We start from the raw sequence: 27,242 nt of genomic DNA on the forward strand, positions 1-27,242 counted from the left end.
AAAAATAGCTGGCAATGAAAGCTGATGTGTTATAAGGGCAGCTGAATCAATCTCAGGTTTCAAGTGCTTTTTTTATAAACTGTTGAAGGATCATTTGCTCAAATAATATGATTTGAACGTCCGCCTGTGCAACTACCTTACAGTTGGCTTTTGCAGAGTTTCTGCAGTACATTGGCTAATTTTACTTGGGGCATTGTTGGCCAAGACAATGGGGAGAAACCCCCTTAACTTTTCAAGTCGTAACATGGGATCTTTAACGCCCATCTGAATAGGCACATTGGGGCCTTGGTTTAACATCTCATCCGAAGGATGGCACCTATGACAAATGCAACGCACCCCTCACCACCCCCATTCTCTCCATTGGAGTGTCAGCTTAGGCTATGTGAGTTCAAAGCCCTGTCCCAATTTGGGGGCTTGAACCTACAACCTTCTGATTTGGAGGCGAGACCGCTACCAACTGAGCTAGGAGTACACATTTGATTATATTTTCACTTAAAAATACATTATTTACACATTCCTCTTTCTGTGCCTGTTTTTTGGGGGGGAGCTGGGGACGCTTAATGATTTTTGAGTCATTTAGTGATAGCAAAGTTCCGTCTAAACCCGGTACAAATAACAGATGCCATAACTCCCAATGAAATAAAGTACTGTTGCTTCCCCCTAAGAAGCTGTGGTTCTGAGACACACGATTGTTGCAAGATCAGGCTACACCTGAAAGAAAAGCACTCCAAGCAAATGATGTCATTATGAAAACGAAACTGGGTTATATATTTTGACGAGATGTCATTTAAAAATTACCCCTCACAGCAGGGGTCAGGCACAATCCCTTTAGAGTAGACACTGCGTTCCATAACATCCTCAAGAATTCAGAAACAATACACTGTCAAGCATGTGTACCTAAGATTCTTTAAACCAATTTGTTTTTATAAGTGCTGTCAGAGTGAAAACCAAACCAGTGGGACCACCTTTTTATTATATACAAATGTGGTCTAAAACAACAGTGAAAAATCAAAATAGAGCATTGCATCGCTATCCCTAATGAAACAGTCTGCCTCATGACTGGCTTCTGGAAAGGATGTGCATTTTTAAGAGGCCATCATGGGCCATTGATAAAAGTCTATTTCCAGATGCATAATGGCTCTGCCTGGCTAGAATTACACCAGAACACCAAAGATTCTGTAACCCGCAGAGACCATACAAGGGCAACCTCGTCCAACAGACACGATTAACTGGTTACATTAAACATCTGAGATATTGTGGATGTGTCTCCTTTGGTGGAGCCTTCGTAAATAGAAAGCAGCAGACTCTTAGATATAATAGAAGCTGTGAACAAAGCTGAGGTTACTTTAAGTTCAAAAGCAGTCCTTGAAGCAAGCAAGACTGAAAAATCCGGCTAAGCAAAAAGCTACCTCCTCAAAACTATGCCATCCTTCCACACCTGAAGAGCCTGAAGGGAAGGAGAATCAGAAAGCAAGTCTCCCCCCTCCCCCCTCCATTTATCTGTGCTACATTCAGGTACTTCACCTTCCACAAGTTAATTTACATCACCTCGGCAGACGTTTCACCCACAAAATACACAGTCAATTCACTTTACAGTGTATTCTGTGAAGCGCTTTGAGACATCTCAGCAACGTGATAAGGCGCTATATCAATTGCAAGGATCCTCACACTAGTCTTCAAATACCTTCATGCCCTGGCACCTCCTTACCTCTGCTTGACTGGCTTCAACCTCCTGCTTATTCCTCCGTTCCACTATCAGTGGCTGAGCTTTCAGCCACTACCTCCCGAAACTCTGGAACACTCTTCCTCTATTCCTCCAGCTTGCCCCCCACTTCCCTATTTTCAGGTCGTGCCTGAAGACCTTCCACTTCGACCTTGCCTATGGTCACCTCCCCCCTCCTCGAAGTTGTGCTCTGCCACTGTCAAGCGCTCTGGGACACTACCCAGCGTGAGGGGCGCTATATAAATGCAAGTTATTATTATTATATTAAGAACCTTAATATGTCCAGTTTAGATTCTTCCTCCTTTGCCATGCTCACTAATACAGTTACCAGGACATTCTTGGAGTCACTGCAACCAGAACACATTAGTGGTCGTACTTTATCATCTCTTCTTGCCACAGAGCAATTATCTTGCCATAAGTAGTTTCTTTTTTAAAAACGCAAATAACTGCATACTACAGTTGACTGAAATTCTAGTAAGTAAAGAACATTTGAAATATATAAAAGAATGGGGTTGTAACGTCAATTGTAATTACCCGTTTTTTGTTCTGAAACGGGGAGTTTGTACTCAATATGTTGTGTTCAGTAATCTGTACATTGGACTTTCATTAGTGGACTTCTCAATGATTTCATAGGTCTGCCCTTTGGATGGTGTGTGCAGGATTACTGAGTGCCAGAGGAATTCTTCAAATTGGAATCTTTTTTNCCCCTCTAAAAAGAAATGTTTTGGTAGATTGTTCGCTTGCCTCTTACTCACCACAAATCTGTTTCCATCTCAAGACAGAGTGGCGTGCGATAGGGATCCTACAACCTCAACCAGGGGTTGCAACTAGGGGCACTGACTTCAATAATCTTAGGCTAGGGATCGGGGAGAAAAGCATTTAGGTCACCCTTTCCATTCATGGAGTCCTGTAGCGTAGTGGTTAGCACCTCGCCTCACAAGCGAGAGGACCCAGGTTTGATTACCGGGCAGAGCAAAACCTTAGGTAAGTTTCCTTACTCCTCACGCCTGTTTACCTGGCAGTAAGTAGGAATCGGTTGTTAGTCGATTGGCAGGTCGCTTTCTGGGGGCAATAATCCCTCCCCACAATTTATTATTTCTAAAATAATCAGATACACTGATATACTATATTTTGTGTCCTGGCCAACTAACCCCCAGATCCAATCATTCATTTACTTCAGGAGTTTCCAACCAGTCAATCGCAATCTATTTCTTGGAGCTTTAAGAAGTAGCCCACCAAACACCTGCCCCAGTCCAGGCGAGTCCTCGCCAATGTTTCAGAATTAACTGGCGTATTCACCTACAACATACACAAACAATTTACATTATATCCTGCAAAGAACTGTGAGACATCTTTCCAATGTAAAATGCGGTCCATCAAATGCAAGGATTATTGTTATTATCAGAGGAAAGAGAATGATACATCAAGTAAGTAGCTAAGGCACCGCTAGAGTGTGCCAATGTACTGCAAACTATTACAGGGTGGGTGGTGGGGCGATACAAGAAGTAGGAATCTTGCAGACAGAAAATTTTACAGCTATGGTATTCAGAAACAAAAGTGAAATCAAATTGAGTGTCCTTCAAGGGAACTGTTATGGTGGAGAAACAGTCCAGATTAATGAACACCGGCGGTTGTGATTTAAAACAAGAAGACAAATCTGCAGCTCCATTACTGCGGTTTTAAAAGTTATGACGTAAAGATTAATCCCATTTCCCGACGAGAACGTTACTCAGTTGGGAAGAAAAATGTTCTTGTCAGAACAAAGTGAGTTTGTCATCTTTCACCGTATGGAGTGTGAATTGTATCATAGGGAAGGTAGCTCGGAGTATGAGAATGTTTAGCCACAGGAAAAAGGCCATTAGGTTAAAAAATAATCCTTGCATTTGATACAACGGCTGCAAAATCACAATATCTCAATGCATTTTACAGTAAGGCATGTTAAGTTTAGTGACTATTTTGTAGGCAATCGTAACAACTAATTTGCACACAGCAATGTCTCAAACAGCCATGAAGTGAATGACAGATTGTATCTGGGAGGTACAATCCACGACTATTTGTGGGACACTGCTGCCACGTTTCGCCTACAAAATATACAGTCAATTCACTTTACAGTATATCCTGTGAAGCTCTTTGAGACGTCTCAAATACGTGATAATGCAAGGATTATTATTATTTTTGGCCAGGACACCGGGAGAAATTCCCTTCTGTTTTCAAACAGTGCTGTGGGATCTTTAACATCCACCTGAACAGGTAAACGGGATCTCAGTTTAACGTCTTATTCAAAGGACGGCACCTGCAGCAACTCAGCACGCCCCTGCCATTGTATTGACGTTCCAGTGCATATTGCGAGCTTAAAGATCCCAAAATGGGGCTTGAACCCACAACCTTCTGACTCAGAGACAAATGTGCTACCAACTGAGCCATGTTGATACCCAATTAGGTCAATTTTGGTAGAATAACCCCACTTCAGCTGTTTAACCCAGAAGGCCGAAGGTCTTGAAGGATATGTGCTGTGAAGTCCTAATGTTATAGGTGGATTATTAGGCAGTAAACTACTGATAACTCGACCCTGGCTTAACTTGGTCACTACCACTTAAGTCATCATGTTGTCAATATCCCGGTCTCATTTAGTTATGTATTTATACATGTGCCTAACTCGCCACTCCTTAAAACTCATCACTGAGCCCCTTTCCCTGGGAGTGACGAGTTATCAGGAGTTGACTGTAATACTCAACATACTTGTTGGTTCTTAACATTTTAGAGGAAAAGAACTACATTTGCAACAAGTTTAGGTAAAAGAAAAGTTTCAAGGTGAATTGCAAATTACAAATATGCAATACAGTATAAATTTATGCTTGTTTAGCACCTTTCACGTCCAAAGCGTTCGAGTATGCTGGCAGGTCACTTAGAGATTAACTAGAAACCAAGTGAATGTTGTTATAGAAGCAAATGAGGTGTATTTCCTCTTCATCCATATTCACCTCCTTTTATTGTTTTGTGGTCGTTGCTGGGCACTAATTAGTGGAGTTCTGTAGCTCAGTGGTTAGAGCTCTCGTCTCGCAGTGAGAGACCTGGGTTTGATTCCCAATAGGGTGAAATTTTGGGCAAATTTCCTTACTTCAGACGCCTGTTTATCTACCAGTAAGTAGAAACCTGGTTGCTAGTCGATTGGCTTTTCCGGGGGTAATAATTAATTAAAAAATAATAATAAATTTGTCATCTCAATCCATGACTGTTTGTGGGACACTGCTGTGCACAATTGGCTGCCACGTTTTACCAACACAATATACAGTCAATTCACTTTACAGTATATTCTGTGAAGCACTTTGAGACATCTCAAAGACGTGATAAGGCACTATATCAAATGCAAGGATTATTATTAATATTATTAAAACACCAGGCAGGATAAACGGGAAGGAATACAAATTAGGAGAACTCCGATAAAGACTCTTCCAGGAGTTTAATGGGGCAGGTCCACATTTCCAGCAACTTCCTAACAGAAATAAGCCTCCGTTCACATGTGACAATAAACAGGAGCTTGTTCAAATTCAAATTTGTGTTTCAGCAAAACAGGAGACTAATCTTAAAATGTGCAACCGAAGCATCTAGCATTCAATTCATTATAAATGTACTCAATTCTGTAATAACACATTCTGCCATCTATTTCGGATGTCTGTGTTGTAAATGAGTAACAATCGTTCATTCAGGACTGAATGTGTTTTCTCTGCAGGCGTTCCAAAGTTTGATATACTTGATTTAGAACCATAACCTTTAAGGAATTCATCATTTAATTCAGAACTCCAATTAAATAGGAATTTGTGGCAACACAAAACACACATTCTTCCAAAGCACAATTAACCTTCCACTAACTTGAGTAGAAAGGGCAGGGAAATACTGCACGCCACTTGTTCTAAAACTCAGGAGTTGCAAAACTTTGAGTAGGCTTAATCCAATAATTTAACATTTTGAAAACTGGAACTGTGTCACAATGACCCACAGTGCTATGATGAGCCAGGAAGGACTTCCCTAACATATCGCCAGGGTCAGATGCAATACTGAGGTATTTTGTATAATAATAATAATCTTTGCAGTTAATATAGCACCTTATCACATTGTTGAGACATCTCAAATCGCTTCACAGAATATATTGTAAAGTAGATTGACTGTATTTTGTGGACGAAACACATCAGCCAACAGTGCCCCACAAACAGTTGTGGATTGAGTAACCACATCTTTCTTTTTTGGAGAGATTATTATCCCCGGAAAGCGATCAGCCAATTGACAAATAACCGGGTTCCTACTTACTGCTAAGTAAACAGAGGCATGTGGAGTAAGGAAACTTGCCTAAGGTTTTGCCCTGCCCGGGTCCTCTTGCTTGCGAGGCGAGTGCTCTAACCACTACGCTACGGGACTGCTAATTTGCAGATGCCATCCAGGGTGGCGAGGGTACTGTAAATAATGAAGAGGAATGTAAAATAGGCTAATCGGTGGCAGGTGAAGTTTAATAGAAAAACATTTACTTTAGTAAAAGGAATAAAGAATAAAGAAGACATTTAGTCTCTCAACTGTAGGAAATCTAAGCATGGTAGAGGCGCAGAGAGATCTGGGATTCAGATTCACAGGACTCTAAAAGTGACCACACAAGTGGACAACAACAACAACAAATTGCATTTGTATAGCGCCTTTCACATCAGGAAGTAAGGCCATGAAGAAAACAAATAGAGTTCTGGAGTTTATACAGTGAAGCAGTAATGTGACAATTATACAGGTTAGATCATATTTGGAGCACTGGGTGTAGTTCTGGTTGCCATAGTGCAAGGAGGATACTGGGAGAGTGCACATAGATTGACTGGAATATTACCTACCAGGAATGAGTGGATACAGCTATCAAGAAAGACTGAATAGAATTATTTTTTTTACTCTACAGATGCGGAATTTGAGAGGGGAGCTGGTAGAGGTGCTTACGATTCTGAAAGGATTCAATAAGATGAACATTAGTACAACAACAACTTGCGGCCTCCATGCGAAGAATTCTCGGAGTGCTTAAAACAGACCATTTCCACTTATTGATGAGTCCACAACAAGGGTAGCATAAATATAAGATCGTCACGAGCAGATCTAAAAGAGTTCTCAGTGGGTGGTGAGAGTGGGGAACTTTCTGCCAGAAACTGCGGTTGAAGCAAAAAGCATCAATGAAACTCGATATATACATGAGGAAGAGGGGGACTAGAAAGAGAAATGAAGATGAGACGGAGGGGATTAGGATAGGTGGAGGCTCATAAGGTGTATAATAATGTGACCCTTGTGGACTAGTTGAGCCAAAAAGCAGAATGTTAGTATTAACTATTTATCATTAGATTCTTTTTATTATAATACCACATATTATAATATTATAACACGGTTATTATGAATTATTAATTAATTATGAATGTCTTTATTAATCTATTATATCGATCTGATGAAGCAGAGCTTTGACCACTGGCCTGTCATTTATTTTTTGGTGTGATAATAGGAATTCTGAAGAAGGGCGAGTAATTGAAAACATCCATCAGAAAATCCTGATTGCAAAACAACAACTTGCATTTATGCAGTGCCCTTCACACAGGATATCAACTGACCATATCTCAACAAAACGGCACGGTCTTCCTTAAATTTTAAGGCGCTCCAGAATGTTGGAAAATTCCTATTCAGTCTTAAATTGGAAGCTGGTCTTTCACAGCTCTTTTTAACAACTGAAATTATCTCATTTCCCAAAGAACTGCACATTTATAAATGCATTACGTTCAACGGATACATTATAATATTCTGGCTACGGAAAAAAAAGTAAGCGATAATCTCGTTATAACTTAGTGGCTGCTGAAGTAGGTAGTATATGGTTGAATGTGAAGGAGAACACATGTGCTCACTGATACCCTACATATCGAAATTTGCTCTTCCCATTCTCCGCTCAATGCAAGTCTAAGACCACTGCGAAGCTTTGCAATCTGTAAACAGTCTCATTTCAATCCCCACCACTTTTACTCCTCCAAAATCCACAATGCGCACACCAATGGTAACTCAATGCCCTATTAGATGTTCTCCGTGGTGGTCTAAATACTAGTTTTAAAAGGACATTCTGTAAGAATCTAGGGTTACCTCGGTTGTCTTGTCTGGCAGCTCCAAGTCCACCATATTGGCTTGCACTAATTGCTGTAAGAGCTGGACTTGAGCCACACTGAGGAAGAAGTCCAGGCTTGTGGTAACATTGACTTCCAATGAATGACCACACACGACAATTTCCTGTGAAGATTTAAAAANTAGTATTGTAAATCATGTTACTTCCTGCAAAACAGTGTATCACTTGCGAGTAAAAGACCCTAATATGACACTTATCTTTCAAATTAATTAACAGGTTGGAGTCAATTATGGGGTCTAATATAAAATACAATACAATTTATATAGCCCTTTTTAATGTCGGCAGAATGTCTTAAAGCATTTCATACTGCTGGCTGGGCACCCAAACAGAGCAGAAGAGGGTGGGTGGGGGAGAAAAAAAGACCAAAAGAGTGGTCAAAGAGGTAACTGTTAAGATGGGCTTTGTTGGAGCATGTCACGCAAACTCCCCAAACCTCTCCTCCCAAGATCATCTCAATGGAGTCCCTGCAAGCCGAGTGACATGATTCCAGTTTCACTTTATTGAAGAATTCTGAAATAAATCGCTGTATATTCGCCCCCCAAATGCATTATAAATAATGAAATATCAAAGCCAATTAAATAATGTGACGTGAAATGACCTGAAAGATCTATACCGAACGCAAGGATTATTATTATTAACAGTGCATAAATTCACACAACTTTCTGTAGACTTTATGTAAATTTGACAAAAAAGGAAATAAAATGGAATTAGAAGCTTCTAAAACACACTCTACTAAGTAAGACTAGTAAGACTTTTTATTCTTACTAAATAAGAATAATAAACCTTGCATTTGGCATACCACCTTTCACGTTGGGATGGCATTTCAAAGTGCTTCACAGGATTGAGCATAATATGTAGTGACTGTTTTTTTGCGGGTGAACGAACCAGCTAACCTTTGCACACAACAATGTCCCACAGCAGTTCTGGAGCGAATGACCAGTTTTATCTGGGGGATTGTTGGCCAGAATACTGGGAGAAACTCCCTCCTCTTTTTGAATAACCCCACAGGATCTTTAACGTTCGCCTGAACAGGCAGATGGGACCTCACTCTAATTTCCCATGCAAAGGATGGCACCTCCAAAGATTCAGCGCTTATGTAGCACTGTATTGGAGTGTCAGCCTGGACTATATGAGTTGAAAGTCCTGATGTGGGGCTTAAACCTTCAACTTTATGGTGTAGGGGTAAGACTGCTACCAGCTCAACCAGGCTGACATAGTTTATTTATTGGAGACTAAAGTGCTGGTGGAGTGCAATAAAAAAATCTTCATTCATTTACAAAATCTAGGTCACTTCCAATTCCCATTATTCTCAGTGAAGGAGGATCGAAACCCCAAGATCTGACATGCCGAACCTCAGTTTGCGTGTTCTCTGGTGATAACTGCCTGGTGAACAGGATCGCAGGAGCAGCTGTTATTCGTACACTGAAATCGGTCAAAATTGGTGTTAAAATTGCCCTTCGCTCTTGGTGACGTCTAATACTGGAAGAAAAAGAGGAGAAAAAAAGGAACATTAATAATCTTTGTTATAATAATAATAATCCTTACATTTGGTAAAGCAACTTTCAACAACAACAACAACAACAAGATTCCATTTATAAAGCGCCTTTCACGTCAGGAGGACGTCCCAACTTTCATGACAGAAGGACATCCCGAAGCGCTTCAGAGGATATAACATAAATTGCAATGACTGTTTTGTGGGCCAACACGCAGGCAAATGTGCCACAAATAGTCATTGCAGCAGTGGGAGTAGACATTTATAATTGCAGCTCTGACATCCCGTTGCGATCCAGGACTCTACCCCGAGTGAAGGGCACTATATAAATGCAAGTTGTTGTTATCCAGTAGATGACAGCACAAAGAATGTCTAATTATTTGATACATCGCACTTATTTTTGCACCCAACTATCACTTAAGGACAAAAGTCTACTTTTTTAAAAATAATTAAAAACAAGGAAAGCTGCCATTTGTGTTCCTAAACCAGAGTACTGAAAAGGAGATTTGAGGGTGAGGTGTTGGAAAAGACAGGTAAACGGGAGTGAAAGGATTGCTCTTTAAAAAGAGTCAACATAGACACAATGGTTCAGATTGCTTTCTGTTCTGTAAATTTCTATGAATCTAATATGGAACGCAACAATGCTAAGGATGGGAAAACCCTACCCAACAGGGGAATCCTTTTTAAACCATTCTCACGGTAAGAAAAGGCAACATATTGCTTCTGGGCAAATATTACACTTTCTCACCCCTTGGCCGGCACTTCTGCTGAAAATAAATGATGGTGGAGCTTTTAAGCCTCATTTATCCAGTAGTTCGTAACAGATTAGCCCGGCCAAATGTTTGTGGCATTGGATAGAAAAGGACATCATTTTGCTGTTAACCTTTAAAGGATCAAAGACAAGTGAACTCTTATGGTGCTATTGGCACAACTAACAATTTCACTTGTGGCTCCCACTTCCTGCTTTAACGTAAATGGATGGTTCAAGCTGTCAAAAAGGTAAGTGTCAGTTTAGACTAAGTGATTCCAAGTCCAAACGTGGCATTTGAACCAAAAAGCTTCTGACTCAGAGGCGAGGGTGCTACCACTGAGTCAGTCTGACACGTATAATCATCACATTGACCAAAAATGCAGACCAGAGCAGTCAACTGTTATGACAGCCTTTCTCCTCTCCTTCCTCGCTTGAGGCCAGTGATAACCGTTCACTGCTTTTGGCCGTACTTTAGTGCATGTGGAAATATCACATACTTCATTTTTCCCTGCCACTGTATATTCAGAGTTTATGAATTTTCTAAGATCCCATTTCAGATAATTGTGCCGGAGGGTATATTTGTGTGCTGTAAAACTACTGCACTGAAAGGCCAAACTCTCTCTACTTATAATCCTTGCATTTGATACAGTGCCTTAGCATGTCTTCGAGATGTCTCAAAGCGCTTCACAGAATATACTGTAAAGTGAATTGACTGGGTATTTTGTGGGCGAAACATGGCAGCCAATTGTGCACAACAGTGTCCCACAAACAGTCGTGGATTGAATGAGCAAATTATTATTTTATTTTGAAGGGTTTATTGACCCTGGAAAGTGATCCGCCAATCGACTAACAACTGGGTCCTACTTACTGCTAGGTGAACAGAGTATGTGGAGCAAGGAAACATGCCCAACAGTTCACCCTGCCCGGGAATCAAACCCAGGTCCTCTCGTTTGCGAGGCGAGTGGTCTAACCATAACGCTACAGGACTCCACATATAAACAGACACTGATACAAAACACCCGACTCAATTCAGAGCAATGGTTCACTGTCGTTTAGCCCAAGAAGCATTTCTTTCTCTAAACAATAATATGTAGAACTGTCAGGCGTTTTTGGTGACCTAATATTACAGTACAAGTACAAACACCAACATCAGTGGCTTCCGATTGTTAACTTTCTGATCAAGCTAATTCCTATATTGTTTTGTCTGGTAATGCATTTCCTGCGGAGGGGTGACTGGTGCGGGGGTTCATCTTCTCAATCTCTTCGAACGCGTAAACAGTTTTGAGCGGAAAACTCCCTCAAACCAGCCTATTTGATCATCTGCTCTGCAGACAAGACCACCTGTGGTTTGTTTCTTCCATCTACACATCCTGGAGTGGATAAAATTACAGATTGCCTACAGCTTGCTTCTAAACACTGTTCACCGCTTAACATGAATTTCACGGTATGGATCCGCGTTAGTTACGATTGTCAGAGCAGGCAGCTCAGAACGTACTGGGAAACACTGTCAAGTTCAAAAGACAACCCTTCCCTAAATATACCATTTTATTTAGTCACCCTTTCCTGGAACTGGCTCAAACTAATAGAAACATTTATATGCAGTAAAACAAATATACAAACTCCACTTAAGAATATGGCTTTAATGGTCACATCTGCTGAACTTCAAAAAAAAATGGAGTAACATGGCTTCTAGTATTTACAATCTGCGGTAACGAAAGTTAGGTTTAGGTCACAGGTGGCTTGGTGGGTTTCCCGTTCTTAGTGATGTTTATTCCTAAAGAGAGGCCAAAGTTCGAGCTTGTCTGTGAAGTGTGTAATAAGAGTCCCACTAAAATGTGAGGAAGAGAGGGGAAGGGGTAAGTTGGAAAGATCCTGAACGCAGTTAACGTTTTTTTNGTGTTGGATGGGATTCAGAAAATTGACATTTCAGAGGTCTGAACTGCTTTGTAAGCAGATTGAAATCAGATAGAATTACATCACAAGAGAGGCTCAGAAGAAGATCTTTTGGGTTTCTCATCCTTCCAGCAGAACCACACTACTGTCTTCAAATTGTTTCTTTTATGAGTCCAGAGTTCTGCCTCAATCTCCCTTCCTAACGGCCTGTCCCAAATTTTGATTCCTCTCTGCGTAAATGGTTCTTGCATTCAATATAGAGTGTTTCAGGTCGTTGAGACATCTCAAAGCTCCTCACAGGATTCACTGTGAAGCTGCTTCACGGCCCTCACCTCACCCGCCCCACTATTGGCAGGCAGGCCTTCTGCCACTCTGCCCCCACCGTCTGGAACTCCATCCCGCAGCCCCTCCGTCTTGCTCCCTCCCTTGCCTCATTCAAGACTTGTCTCAAGACCCTCTTCAACCGCGACTTTGGTCACCCTCCTTCCCCCCCACCCCCTGCCCTCCACCCTCCCCAATCATGACCACCAGCTCGGGTCAGAAACTCTAATTGTCCAGTGCCTTGGGACGTCCTCCTGATGTGAAAAGTGCTATATAAATGTAATTTTGTTGTTGTTGTTGAAGCCCCACATCACCACTTTGAATTTACAGTCTAAGCTGACACTATAACAACAACAAGATTACATTTGTATAGCGCCTTTCACATCGGGAGGACGTCCCAAGGCGCTGGACAGAGAACAGCATTTCAGATAGCCCAGTGCTGGGGTTTGTGCTGCATTGTTGGAGATGTCATGCTTTGGATGAGACGTTAAAACTGAAACAGGTCCTGTCTTCCTGTTCACGTGGACGCTAAACATCCCTTGGCACTATTAGAAAGAGAGGGGAATTTCTCCCGGTGTCCTGGGCAACAATCCTCCTGATAGAGATCAGTCATTCACTTCCTGGCTGTCACAAATTGGCTGTCGCACTTGCCTACAAATACATAGCCACTACACTTCACAATAAAATCTTGAGTCATCTCAACAGGTGAGCAGGCGCTATACCAAATGCGAGGATTATTATTAGATGGTTTTAGGCGGTTGGCTTATTGAATCTGTTTGGAAGTCTCAACACCAAACGCGAAAACAAGACAATTATTTATAAATGTAATCAATGGGAGTTTCAATAAATCAAGTTAAATTAGAAACAATTAAGCTGCACCCTAATGCAATAAAAAAAATGACCACAGTGGAATCCTAATACAAATGGGATTTATGTTTCATTTCCAACAACCGCTGTAACCGTTGACCCAACTGTACAGCGCCTTGGGACGTCCTCCCGACGTAAAAGGCGCTCTATAAATGGAATCTTGTTGTTGTTGTTGTTGTAAATGTTGTGAATTCCAGTTATGGTTCAGTGACAGGAAAGATAGAGATACTCAACAGATCTGACAACAAATTTGGCAAATTTCAGACTTTTAGCATTCTAGGAGAATAGCACTTTACATTTTGAGCATTTTATGAGGATTGATAGATCACTGGAGGCTTTGATTCTTCCCATTCTGCCAACCCTGCAACCCAACGCCCTAATGGTGAGAGCAGTCCTGGTCAAACAGGGAGCGATACGCTTTCCAGTGCTTTAGTGGTCTCTAAAGACTCAGCTTCTGCTCCAGCTGTGACCCTTCCTGTGTTTCTCTAGGTATCTTGATGATGCACGGAATAGTGTGTGTAGATTTGCCTCAGTCTTCAAGCAGAGAAATAACTGCATTAGTAAACTGGAAGGAGATGATCTCATGCATTTTGAAAACCAGGTCGATCTCTCCAGGAAGGTTTGAGACAGCAGTTTCCTCACTATGTACTTACCTACTGGCCATGTTCCATTCAAGTGCTGGATTCTGATAGTTCCTTTCACTGTCTGTGGACAATCCTCCTTTCCCAACTTCCTTTTCAGGCTTCAGCTGATCCCAGAACGCAGTGCCAATACTCATAGACTGCAGGTCTATCTGGTACTGTCTGTCTTCGACTTCTGATCCTGGATCACGTAATATTCCCAAATTGAGAGCTCTCCTGAAAAAGACGCACATCTGTGAGTAGATCGGCTTGGAAATAAAATGTGCCTTTGGTGTGTGTACTTAGCCAATTGTAACAACAATTTCTCAATGAAAGACTTGTTGCGTGTAAAAAGACGATCGTACAAAACATCAAGATGGCTTTAGTTTTGCAAGACAACCAACCGTGTTATTTATGACCACTGAAACTGTTCCATCTAAAATATATTATCTGCATAGTTAATCCTCCGTGTTTCCACATAACACTACTGGGATTTTCAGTTTAATAACACCAATGGTTCTAAATTTCACCAAAATTTAAAAAATACAAGTTTCTAAATAATTCAAGATGTGTTTTTAACATTCTAGAAACTAAGAATGTTTCACTGTCCACAAACTTCTTTCCTCAGGAGATCAACCAACTACATGGATGATGTCACTTATTTTCCACCAAGACATCATCGTGCGGGAATTTTATAAGACATCAGGAACAGAAGAATTGGTATTTGTGTCAGTAATACAATCCGTGTTAATCTTTGATATACGAGAGAAAAACATAATTCAAAAAAGACCCATTTAAAAATTAACCACAGGTGTTGGGTTTACCAAACCTGTGTGACAGTAAGGTCAACTGTTTCGAGGATTGGTCTGGCATCCTGCATAATAATAAGCCCTGCATTTGCATTTGATATAGCACGTCGTCACATCACCGGGACGTCACAAAGTGCTTCACAGGATTTTACTGTGAAGTGTAGCGACTATGTATTTACAGGAGTTTGTGAGTAGCAATATCCCACAAACTCTGAATCGAAGATAAAGTAGTACCATTTTCGATGATTGAATGAAGGACAGTCGTTGAATCGGGATACAAATGCTGTTAATTAACAAAAATGCTAAAACGTGACACAACAGAGCATCGTTTTTCAGGGCGCTATCCTGCCAACAATCCCCTGGATAAAATTGGTCAGTGACTGTCTGTGGGACATTGCTGTGGACAAATTTGCTGTCATGTTTGCTATACAAATGCAAAGTTACTTCACTTGATGGCAATTACCTGCAATTGAGATGTTTCAATGTTATAGGTTCTATATCAAACAAGAATTATTAAAAGAATAATGTTGTCATGTGAAGCGCATGTAGCCCCTCTGAAACTCTCCTGTACTGTGATACTCCAGCTGGGATATTTTCCCATTGATTATCAGCTCTGTTTCCTACTTTCCAGGATTCAGATCAACTAGCTTGCTGGAGCTTTAAACTTTATCAAATGCCTTATAAAAAAAACAAGAAAAATAATATCTTGCATATACAAGTTTAGCTAGTTCCTGGAAGCATTTCAATAAATGCATGAGGCGTGACCTATTGCTTTGAAATCCACGTTGACAAATTTGTACGGCTTCTGTGCTCTTTAGATGAACTTTGATAGGAATTATTTTAGTGATTTCAGTGATTTCTGCATCTTCCCTGTGTGCATCAGTTGTTTGACCTACAACACAAATAATTAATTATAATAATAATCCTTGTATTTGATAGAGCGCCTAGGGTTGATCTCATCAGAAATGAATAACCCATTAATAACTCTGAAGTAGAAATTAAAGCATTATTCTATCTAACATCTAATATTCTGCAGGTGTATTTATATAACGGATCATTGCATTTGCATACATAGTTTAGGTTACAAGCTTTCACATGGGTTTAACGGTTTAGTAGAAAGTCACAGGTCATAATCTTTTGGGAATAATTATAGGTTTGTTCAAATTTGTGCATATGTATAGCCATCAGATCTTTAAATACTATACTGCAACATACTGGGCCAAGGGTGTTGCAATCAACCATTCACTGTGCGAGTGAACAAACCTGGTCTTACTCTAAATGGTTTAAATAATGGTTAGGGTTTAAATGTGACCCTAAGCACCCACATTCACAAGATTTATTAGGTCTGTCTCCTACAATTAACCAATGTAAGCATTTCACAAAACATTTTGATATTTTAATTACTCATTAACTGCACTTTGTGCCATTGAAGGAACAACAAAAATCGATATTTATCAGCCTCACTCTGGGGCAATAAATCCAGCATTCTGTGTTGTAAATCATATTCCAATAAATGTACATTAATTTGAACTTTTGACTTTTCCTAACGCAGTGCCACTGTCTGCAGAGATGATTTAAAAGCAACATATCCATCCCTAAGAGAGGATAATGGCACCACATATTGTATCATGTGAAACTTTACCTGGTAGACATCTTAAACAGTTTAGGCATAACTGAATCACTGCCTCAGTGTAATATTATTCATAAAAGACGAATCTTGTTATGATGTGGGTGGTTGCAGTCGCCCTACTTTGCAATAAACCTTGTGAAGCTCTTTGAGGTTTCCTCGCAATGTGAAAGGCGCAGTACGAAATGTAAAGATTATTATTATTAATTATCATTATAAATTCCAGCAGCAACGATTGATTGCTATATTTCATAAAACAACTTAAGTAGAATGATAGAAACTGACAGCACAGAAGCAGTCTGGTTCATTTAAACTACCACCTCCTAAAACAAAAAAATAATTTTCAAGAAAGCAGGAACTTGCAAGGTGTACCAGTAAGAGCAATACTAGACTGCTGTGAAATCAGAGATATATTAATGTTTATTGAAGTACAGCTTGCCCATCTTGCTCAGTAATAGGGGGGAGGCAGTGACCCAGGAGAGGAAAGGTAAAACTTGCTAATTCAAATAGTCTGTTCCAATATACAGTAAGCTTGATCACACTGACATTTCAATGGACTCTAGTTTAAAAGAGATTCACAAGGCAATTTGTCAATGGCAAATCCAGCAGGCATCCGGATGCATCTCAGCCTGCCCTGCGGCAGTCTGTTTGGGTGCCGAGCTCAGGTTCCAACCACTGCAATTTGGCAGCTTTGGGAATGGCTGTCCTCAATCTGACTGCAGGCTGACTGAGGAAAGCTCAAATTCGCTCTGCACATCTGAATACTTGCAGGACTTTACAATTTAGTGGAGTCCTCCATAGTATTGGTTAGAGCAGTCGCCTCGCAAACGGAGAGGACCTGGGTTCGATTCCCGGGCAGGACAAAACGGTAGACAGGTTTCCTTACTCCACACATGTCTGTTTACCAAGCAGTGGGTAGGAACCCGGTTGTTAGTTTTCAAAGAGCTGACACAGGCACGATGGGCCAAATGGCCTCCTTCTGTGCTGTAAGATTTTATGATTCTATACAGAAGTGTGCCTTAAGATTCAACTTGGTCACTTTCAAATCATAAACTCAGAAGTAACCCTGGTGCCAAATGACCTCGGACTATATCCGCCAATAACATTTTTGCAAAAGTATGTGTTTTATTATTTTAACTCCTCGGTTGGGTCATCAATAGAATTATTCATGAAGCACACAGGAAAATAATTCAACTCGGAATTTCTGGAATCACTTCTTACTCAGCTCTTGGACTTGCGGGTGAATTATTTTCCATATCCCAACACTCCTAGCACAGATTCTTACAATTCTTACAATACAAGGGAGTTTCTCCCAATGTAATGGCCAATAATCCTCCCGTATACAATTGCTCATTTACTTCATGGTCATTTGCAGGCCATCGCTGTTTTCCTACTGTGCATGTGGCTGCTGTGATCATCAGTAAAGTTACTGCACTTTACAGCGATTCGGGTGGTGTGCTTTGAGACATGGTAAGGCACCATATCAAATACAATTATTACAATCGATATTCTGAGTGTCCTTATAACAGCAATAAAGTATATTTGCAGAGGTCATTTCACGTCTGTAGGATGTCCCAAGGCAATTATGAACACTCCCCAATGTAAACTGGCCATTCACCTCATGCCTATTTGTGAGGACTTGTGTGCGAATTGGCTGCAGTTTGCTGACAAAAACAACACCACACTTGACAGCAATTCCCCATGAAGTAGTTTGAAACGTTTCAATATTATAGATACAGTAACAAGTGCAAGGATTATTATAATTAACCTAAATTAAGAATTCTTCATGTTCAAAAACATGTAAATTCTGCTCAATTCTATTCCCTTTTTCTACAGTGGAGGCCCATAGCATATTGGTTAATATGCTCAGCTCACAAGCAAGATGACCCGGTTTCAATTCCTTGCTCCACACACCTCTGTTTATCTAGCAATAAGTAGGAATCCAGTTGTCAGTCGATTGGTGGATCTCTTTCTGGGGTTAATAATCCCTCAAAAAAAACACTTTGTCACTCAATCCACAACTGTTTGTGGGACACTGCTGTACGCAATTGGCTACCGTATTTTGCCCACAAAATATAGTCAATTCACTTTTCAGTATGCTCTGCAAAACGTTTAGCGACGTCTCAAAGACATGATAAGGTGCTATATCAAACGCAAGGATCATTATTATTAGTTAAATATACAATCAAATATTGTAATGATTTGGCAATAATATTCATCAGTAGTTGAACAAATTAATTTAAGTTTACTGTATACGGTTGTGTGCAGATGTTACTTTCACGAACTCGATGCTAACTTCTTTATTCATGTGTACGAAAGAATTTGGAGGCCGTACAAATCCAAAATTTATTTGGAAGTTTTTATCGCTGTGAAACATGGTTTCATGTCAAGAAACCTAAGTGCTTGAGTTTACATTGGCAAAAAGCAAAGAGACAAATTGGCACAACTTTTACTTGTAAGTGACTTGTCTTTTGCATACTTCATGTAACTGCACATACATTTTTTTTAAATCCCTCAAAAATCTTAACTGCAAAGGTCATTTATTTCCAACTTAATTTTATCTTCAAGTAAATATTTTTGAGTGGTTGATTCGCTTTGCAGTGTGCAAACATGCAACCCATTTGTTAGATTTTTAAATGGGTGCACAGATTTAAGCAACAATATATATAGTGCATCCATCTTCTGTGCAGAGTTTGGACTATACATCCTAGCATCGAGATAGGGTTAGAGTCTAAACATTCGCGAGGATGGTCCAAGGCTCTACATTAAATCTGAACATTATTATTCCTTCCTATTGAAATTCGTTCAAAAAAAAATAATAAATTGGTCACTCAATCCACGACTGTTTGTGGGACACTGTTAACAAATTAAAGTTAATTCACTTTACAGTATATTCTGCAAAACGCTTTGAGACCTCTCGGAGATGTGATAAGGCGCTATATCCAAATACAAGGATTATTATTATTATAACCTATTCAGAGTGCATTGAAATAACCAATAGCAATCCCCTCTCTCCCTCAACTTCCACGACAAATGTGATACAGAGCACTTGAATGGTCGTGCTTTCAGCCACTATGCTCCGAAACTTTTGAACTCTCTCCTTTAATCCTGCCACCTTGCCCCCTTTTTCCCCATCTTTAGGTCGCGCCTAAAGACCTTCCTCTTCGACCGTGCTTACGGTTACCCCCTCCTAACCCCTGCCTCCTGGCTCGGCTTCCTGCTCCGCCACTTTCAAGCGCTGTGAGACTATCTTGCATGAGGAGCGCTATACGAATGCAAGTTGCTGTTGTTGTTGTTGAATGAGCATTTTATTCAGGAAACTGCTGAGTGCAGCCGGCTCCAACCCTCATCATGGTGCCCACCTAGCAGTGTGTACTGCTTTGAGACGTCCTCCCAACTTGAGGGGCGCTATATAAATGTGAATCGTATTGTACAGTATTGTTTAATACCATTTTAAATGGGAAGCCCTACGTAAAAACAAGTAGCGCTGATGCAGTCCAAGTCTCTACTGTTCACAATAAAGCTGAAGCATTTTAGTTTGAAAACAAAACCCATTATAATGCGTCCCACTAGCAAATGCAAATGTTTGCAATTGCCCTCACTCTATTTGATCATAAATCTCACTCCTAATATTTCCCCAATGTTGACAGCTCTGACATCTAAGATAAAATATTGCTCTTATACACATACAGCATTTGAAGCTTATTTCTAAACCTTGAATCAATGGGGCCTGCAAAGCCATTGAAATAAAGGCAAATTTGCTTCATAGATTCTCTGAACAACTGCCGCATTTCTGAATTCAGGTTATTGGACATTTCTTGAAGAGAAAATTGTTGCTGAGAAAATACAGTCACTACACTTTACAGGAAATCCTGTGAAGAGCTTTGAGATGTCCTCTCAGCATGAAAGGAGTGAGATCAAATTGAAGAATTGTTGTTATTATTATCTTGCCATCATCTTGAACATATCCAAAGCCTTTGACAGTATTTGAATCCATGGTCTTCTAAAGAATGATGCTTTGGAGCAAAATGTGCTTTCCTTCTCCTCCCCCCCCACCTCACTCTCATACATACATGCGCACCTGAGAAGCCAGCCAGGTCCGCAGTATTTCAGGGCACTGCTGATGACAAGCCCAGCCAGCCTGGCTCATTAACAGGACTTGGAAGGGCAGACCAGTCACAGGGGGCAGGGAATGATCCCACTCAGCTCCTGTTATCCCTGGAATCCAAAGCCCTATCGGGTAGGGTGGTTTTAGCTGGTTCGACTCCCAACACACTCTGGGATCCCCAAGCCTTGGCTGTTGCCAAACTGCACCTAATACTCTGCAGAATTAGATAAGCAGGATGTGTCCCTCCGATAGAGAGGGACCGTTCCATCCTGATATACATCAGTTTGGTTTGTTTCATCTTAAGCATGGTGACGGATTTCTACAGGCATCAGACACTCAGCTGACCAGAAAACAAACCCAGACACACACACTCTGCTCCATTGAGTTCAAAGTTGGAACATGAAACCTGAAAAGGAGGATATAAAAGGCAGTCTTAACTTAAATCGTTTTTATATATTAAAGAATGCACTTATGCACATAAAATACATTTAAAAAGAGGAAATGGCCGGCCAGTTGTGAAATGCTTTCACTGAGATCTGTTTCCTGTTATTCCTATAAAGCAAAGCTATGTTTTGACCAGATCTTCTTCCTCTGGCTTTTACTGAAATAGCTTCACCGTTAGAAAACTCTTATCATTAATATTCCGAAAGCAAAATGTGGAACAGTTACCCGCCAGTCCTTTCAAAATGATATTTTATTGTCAAAAACATTTCTGAACAGAAGGGACTTAATCCAACACAAAAAACCCACATCCTTCCTTCAGTAGCAGATTCCCAGTTTGGTTTCAGTAAATGAATGCAGCTCACATTATAGATGATAGAACATCTGCAAAATATTACCTACATTATAATTTGTACCACAAACAACTTCAATTAACAAATGAAATCATGAACTCCGAACGCTTAACAAAACGGAGATAAGGAGGTGTCTATGCATACAGAGGTGTTTTTTTTTGGCATGCTGTCGTTTTAGTGGTCGGCTTTGCTTTCTTCATATAAAGAAAACCAAAGTGATCCAAGAGACACATTCTCAGAATAGTTACATTTTTACCATACACTATCTTGTCCATCGCACATTTTGCTCTGTTACAAGAATATAATAATCCTTGGATGTGATATAGCGCCTTATCAGGTCCATCTCAAAGCACTTCACAGGATATACAGTAAAGCGGTGTGACTATGTATATTCTGTGGCAATCTGGAACTCTCACCCCCAAAAGGCTGTGGTTGTTGGATCCATTCAAATTTTCAAGACTGAGGTGGATAGATCTTTGTTAGTTCAGGGTATCAAGGGATATGGGGCAAAGGCGGGTATTTGGAGTTGAGATACAGATCAGCCATTATCTAATAGAATGGCGAAACAGGCTCGAGGGGCTGAATGGCCTACTTCTGTGTTTATAGTCCTAAAATTTTAAACATTTCTATAAGGCCCCTCTAGCTTAATCCCCATTGCTCTCTGCACTTCATCTAGAGCCTGGGTAGCCCCATGTGCAACTGGGACCAGAGACATATGTAGTATTCACTGTGCAGCCTGACCAGAGCACTGTATGGGCTGAGTATGACTCAACTCATTTGGCAATAGGGACCAACATCCTGTGGGACTTGTCCAACACTCGTTGGTTGTGAGCCAGTAAAAATTCAGGCAATTAACAGCAGAGCCATTCCATTCCATGGCAGAATCCTCCCACTGTAATCCCTGTGTTGTTCCCCCACCAGTCTGCCCCACTGGTCTGCCTCTCTCTGTTGCCATCGCTTACCATTGAAATGAACAGGATTGGTTCCACAAAATTATTTGCACACAAGTCAATTTGAGGGCCTCCTAGATGATTTTTTTTGTGTAACATACACTTCACAATTGCTTTAAGATGACTGAGATCTCGAAATACAAATTCTGAAAAGAAACAGTTTACTACATATTCACGGTCTGTGTACTCGCCAATCATTTCAGAAAATAAATCTGCGATCCCCCTCTTGAGTGAGGAGAATTCTTAAACCACGTGTCAGAATAATTTTATTTCGAACAAGATACAACAAACTAGTTGTACCCACCAATCTACAAGAGTCAGCCTTACTGGCCACTCTTACTAAACAAGTCCATGACCCGTACGTCAGTCTGACTCAATTTGCAGCATTCTATCCTCTGAAGATTGTGGGTTCAAACCTTGCATTGGAATCTGAGCTCATAGGCTAACACTCCAATTCAGTGCTGGGAAAAAGTTGCATTGTCAGAGGTGCCGTCTTTCAGACGAGACATCAAACCAAAGTCCAGTCTGCCTGTCTTTGTGGCATATGAAAGATCTCAGGGCCTGGTCTGCTAGCCAACAATTGGTCATTCATGGTTGTTTGTAAGACATTGCTGTGTGCCAGCGACTTAGTAAATCCTTCCGATGTGAAAGGCACTACATAAATGCAATTTGCTTCTTGTTGCTGCTGTCTTTGCTCCAAGTATATATTCACAACACTTCAGTGCTTTACGCCATTTTGATGTGATAAAGCGTTATATCAAATGCAAGGAGTATTATATTATCGTGACCCCAATTTAACATTTCGCTGAAGAAAAACTGAAGTGATCTGAACAAAGGTGAAACCAGCCATCCAAAAAAAATCATAAAACTCAATCTGAAAGGCAAAAGTGAAGTTATTACAAACTCTCAGTTGGTAGTTCCCAGGGGCACATTTAGTCGTCTCGGTGAAACCCTTCATGAAGCAGGTCTTTCCCCTCGTTCTAATAACTATATCCTCTGAAGTCTCAGACACAACTAATCGTCTCCTTGGGAGTACCAGCAGCAGCTGGGCAGATTCAGACTCCCAAACTGTTCTCCGGAATTCAGAAGCCAGGAACTTAAATGGTTCTCTTAATGGTAAGTGATAGTGTTTCTCAGACCAATTAATTGGGCTAATTTACAGATGTGCTGCCATTTGATTGTCAACACGTATTTTTTTTTAATTTGAAATACAAGAACCAGGAATTAAGGTCTGGGGTATTTGTACACATGTGCCATTAACACTGAGGCTTTGCAGATTATTTCAATTTATTTGTATCACCTTATTTCATCTGAAATGTAAAAAAAAACAGCTGTTTCTTCAGATGAATGCAGGGCTTAATTACCCCCGACTTCTAACTAGCAAAGCACCATGAACTTACCACAAATAACTGCATTGTGCCTTTGGCCCTTCACTATGTCTTGGTGTTTGGCAACGCTTTATGTTATAGACAGATTTATTGGACGGAACACCTAATAAATTTGCACTACTAAAAATTCCTTTTCAGCACACACACAATACCAGTTCCATGGAAAGAAATACATCCCGCAACTTTGTTTTGAATAATAACAATAAAAAAAAACTTGAGCAGGTATTAGGATTATAATACGGTTCTGATGACAATAATCCTTTACGCTTATCTGACAAGTGATTGCTGATGGTAATGAGAAAAGAGGCGACTTGTCAGTAAAATGATAGCAGGAGACAAATTGCAAGCACCTTGGCGTGTAGAACTGAACAGTAAATGTACAATGCCTGCCCTGACCACGGGATACCTGGCAACATTTTTCTGAGGTCGTTTTAGATTTTTGCACACCTTTGGCACATGTTCCAGTGACTGTGTGAACAAATTGTTTCAAAATACAGGGTTAGTGAAGCTTTTTTNCAAGAAGCACTTAGCACAGCAAATGTTATCTTCCAATGTCATGACCCAGATATTACCTGTACATAATAATAATAATACGTTTGATATGGCACCCTTCACATCAGGAGTATTTCACATGATAAACTGTAAAGTGTAGTGGCTGTGTGTTTTCGTGGAGTATTGGGATTATATTCTGGGAAGGACTGATCTGTGCCCAGTCAGTGAGAATGACCCAGTTCATGTGATCTCAAAACTGACAAGTTCATGCTAAGATTATGGTCAAAAATGTTTTCCCTTTCACTGAATCCACGTTCCTATAATTACCGTGGCCCCAAAATAAATGAGCATTGTAGAACTACAAAATGACACAGAGATCCTTCAACACCTCCAAAATGATCAGAGTAAAAGCTCTGTGAAAGTTCATTCTAAAAACCTGATAAATGGGCCAGGTTAGAAATCATACCAATAATAATGATACTTGCCTTTGATGTAGCACCTTATCTTGTTGTTGATGCGTCTCAAAATGCTTCACAGAGTATACTGTAAAGTGAATTCACTGTAAACGTTGCGGGTGAAACACAGCAGCCAATTGCGCACAGCAATATGCCACAAACAGTCGTGGAATGAGTGACCAATTTTTTTTAAAAAAGGAATTATAACCGACAAAAGCGATCCGCCAATCGACTAACAACCGGCTTCCGACTTACTGCTAAGTTACCAGAGGAGTGTGGAGTAAGGAAACTTGCCTTAGGTTTTGCCCTGCCCGGGAATCACACCCGGGTCCTCTGGCTTGCAAGGCGAGCACGCTATGGAACTCCACGTATGGGTCAGACACTCAGACGACCCCATAAAATGTCTCTTCACAGCTGTAAATATTTCGTATCATTTCTTAATCTCCCCTGCTCTATTCCAGAGGAGAAAGTGTGAACTTGGTCAGAGCAACTGATTTTGTTAGACATGCTGAGCAGGCAGAGTAAAACAGACACGGAACTAGTTTTTTTTAGAAAATAACTAATTACCAAATCTTTTACTAAATCTTTTACCAAATCTTTCCGCCTAAGGTTTCACTCTGTCTGGGAATCGATACCATACGTTCGTGCACTTACAAATATGAGGCTGAACAGTGCAATATGTGTTGTTGGAATATGAACGGTAATAATTAGCACCTGCAATGCAGCACTGAATGGCACTCTCCTTGGGAGGAAATAATTGCAGCAATAGAAAAGTTCAGCCAAACCATCATATCAGGTGGAGTCCTGTAGCTCAGTGGTTAGAGCACTCGGCATTCAAGCAAGAGACCTGGGTTCGATTCCCGGCAGGGCGAAACCTTGGACAAGTTTCCTTACTCCACACGCCTGATAATAATCCCTCAAGAAAATTTTTTTTTAAAATAATTCGGTCATTCAATCCATGACTGTTTGTGGGACACTGCTGGCGTAATTGGCTGCCGCGTTTCGCCCACAAATATAAAGTCAATTCACTTTACAGTATATTCTGTGAAGCATTTTGAGACATCTAGAAGACGTGAAAAGTGTTACATCAAATGCAAGGATTATTATTATATTATATTATTATATACCCAGCTCCAGAGCTTAGCCAGAATTGTCAATCACTTTGGGACGCCTCCCATAGTGTGAAAGGCAACAGAAGCGTAGATTATAATTGCCAAAGTCAGGGGTGATCTGCAAGGGAGAGGAAATGTTCATACCCAAGTCAACCTTTTAAAATTATGTTTGGCTGATGTAGATCTAACTTTGACAAAGTGATAGCTATCACTGGGTTCAATTCCTGGGCAGGGCGAAACCTTAGGCAAGTTTCCTTATTCCACAAGCCTCTGTTTACCAAGCAGTAAGTAGGAACCCAGTTGTTAATCAATCGCTTTTGTTGTTGAGACAACTCAAAGCGCTTCACAGTATATACTATAAAGTGAATTGACTGTATATTTTGTGGGCGAAACGCGGCAGCTAATTGTCCACAGTGTCCACAAACAGTTGTGGATTGAGTGACCAAATTACCAAAGAAATTTATACCACAGAAGAAAGTCCATTCAGCCCATTGTGTCTGCACTGGCTCTTTTACAGAGCAATCCTTTCAGTCCCTTTTGAAAGCTCATACGAATTCTGTCTCAACCATCTTCTGCCTCAGCCACTGAGGTCTAAAATCCAGGATTTCTAACTGATTGGCTTATTTGGGAAGAGGAAATCGAAATGGAAATTCCTATCAGCTGGAGGATCCAATGGAGATCGAGATAGTGTCGGAGGCAGACTTTCCATGGGTAATCTGTATGACACAGAGTGTCCAAATTGGCTGCCGTGTTCGCCTACGAAACACACAGATACAGTGCGACAAGCTTTGGGGCATCCTCCTGACGTGAAAGGCACAAAACCAAATGAGGATTATGATTGTTATTATATTTCCAGTCACCGGAATGAGTTGTTCATTCAAACAATTCGGATTGCTTACAAAGGAAACTCATTAAGAAATCCATGTGTGTGGGGAAAAAAGGACCTCATTGTGTGGGAGAGGGAAAAAATTTAAAAGTGTGTACCGAGCAAGTCACTACACTGAGAAGCAAGAGAAATCTCACACCTTAATTCAAGGGAAATGTTGGAAGTTTTAAAAAGTTCAATTCTTGTAAAAGAAACTATGAATTAGCTCTGAACACTTAGCTATCTTTAACTCCATAAAAGTAACTTTTAGGAGATCAGCTTTGAAGTAACAGATGCATCTGCATTCAGAAGCCAACAGAATGAATTAACACAACAATAAATCTTGCATTTCTCCGGGAATTTTTTTTTCCCACGGCAAAAGTTTGTTCCCAAATGCATTTTTCAGTGAAACTTGTCACATTAATGTTTAGTTTTGAAACACAATTTTAAGTTATTAACAAATGAATTATCTGCGAACAGCGAAAGAACGTGTTGAACTTAAGCAGATCCATAATTTTGAATAGAACTCTGCCATCAGCATGATTTGGTGTCATTAATACTGGTTAAAGAAAGGAAGCATAGGGAGTACTTTCTGTTCCCAAAGATTTTTAATGCTCTTAAAGAACTAGCTGCATGACCAACTCTTCAATGATGTTTAAAAACCTAAGCAGCTTTTTCTTGCTTGCAAGTAGAGCTCTGTACATTGCTTGCCGCACATTATAATAATAATCTCTGTGCTTGACATAGCACCTTGCCACGTCAGCGAGACATCTCAAAGCGCTTCCTGAGATTTTGACCAA

At 40.4% G+C, this 27,242-nt stretch overlaps 1 protein-coding gene across 1 annotated transcript in view; it reads right to left on the reverse strand.

The window, feature by feature from the left end:
* The window catches only part of LOC103179701 (vacuolar protein sorting-associated protein 13B), a 481,880-nt gene that overhangs the window by 111,451 nt on the left and 343,187 nt on the right, over positions 1–27,242 (reverse strand). Inside the window, 3 exon segments of the mRNA XM_007895087.2 lie at positions 7,859–8,002; positions 9,251–9,377; positions 13,876–14,079. Of these exon segments, the coding sequence (XP_007893278.2) occupies positions 7,859–8,002; positions 9,251–9,377; positions 13,876–14,079 (475 nt within the window).

Source organism: Callorhinchus milii, unplaced genomic scaffold, assembly GCF_018977255.1.
Source record: "Callorhinchus milii isolate IMCB2004 unplaced genomic scaffold, IMCB_Cmil_1.0 Scaffold2, whole genome shotgun sequence".
NCBI classification, from domain to species: domain Eukaryota; kingdom Metazoa; phylum Chordata; class Chondrichthyes; order Chimaeriformes; family Callorhinchidae; genus Callorhinchus; species Callorhinchus milii.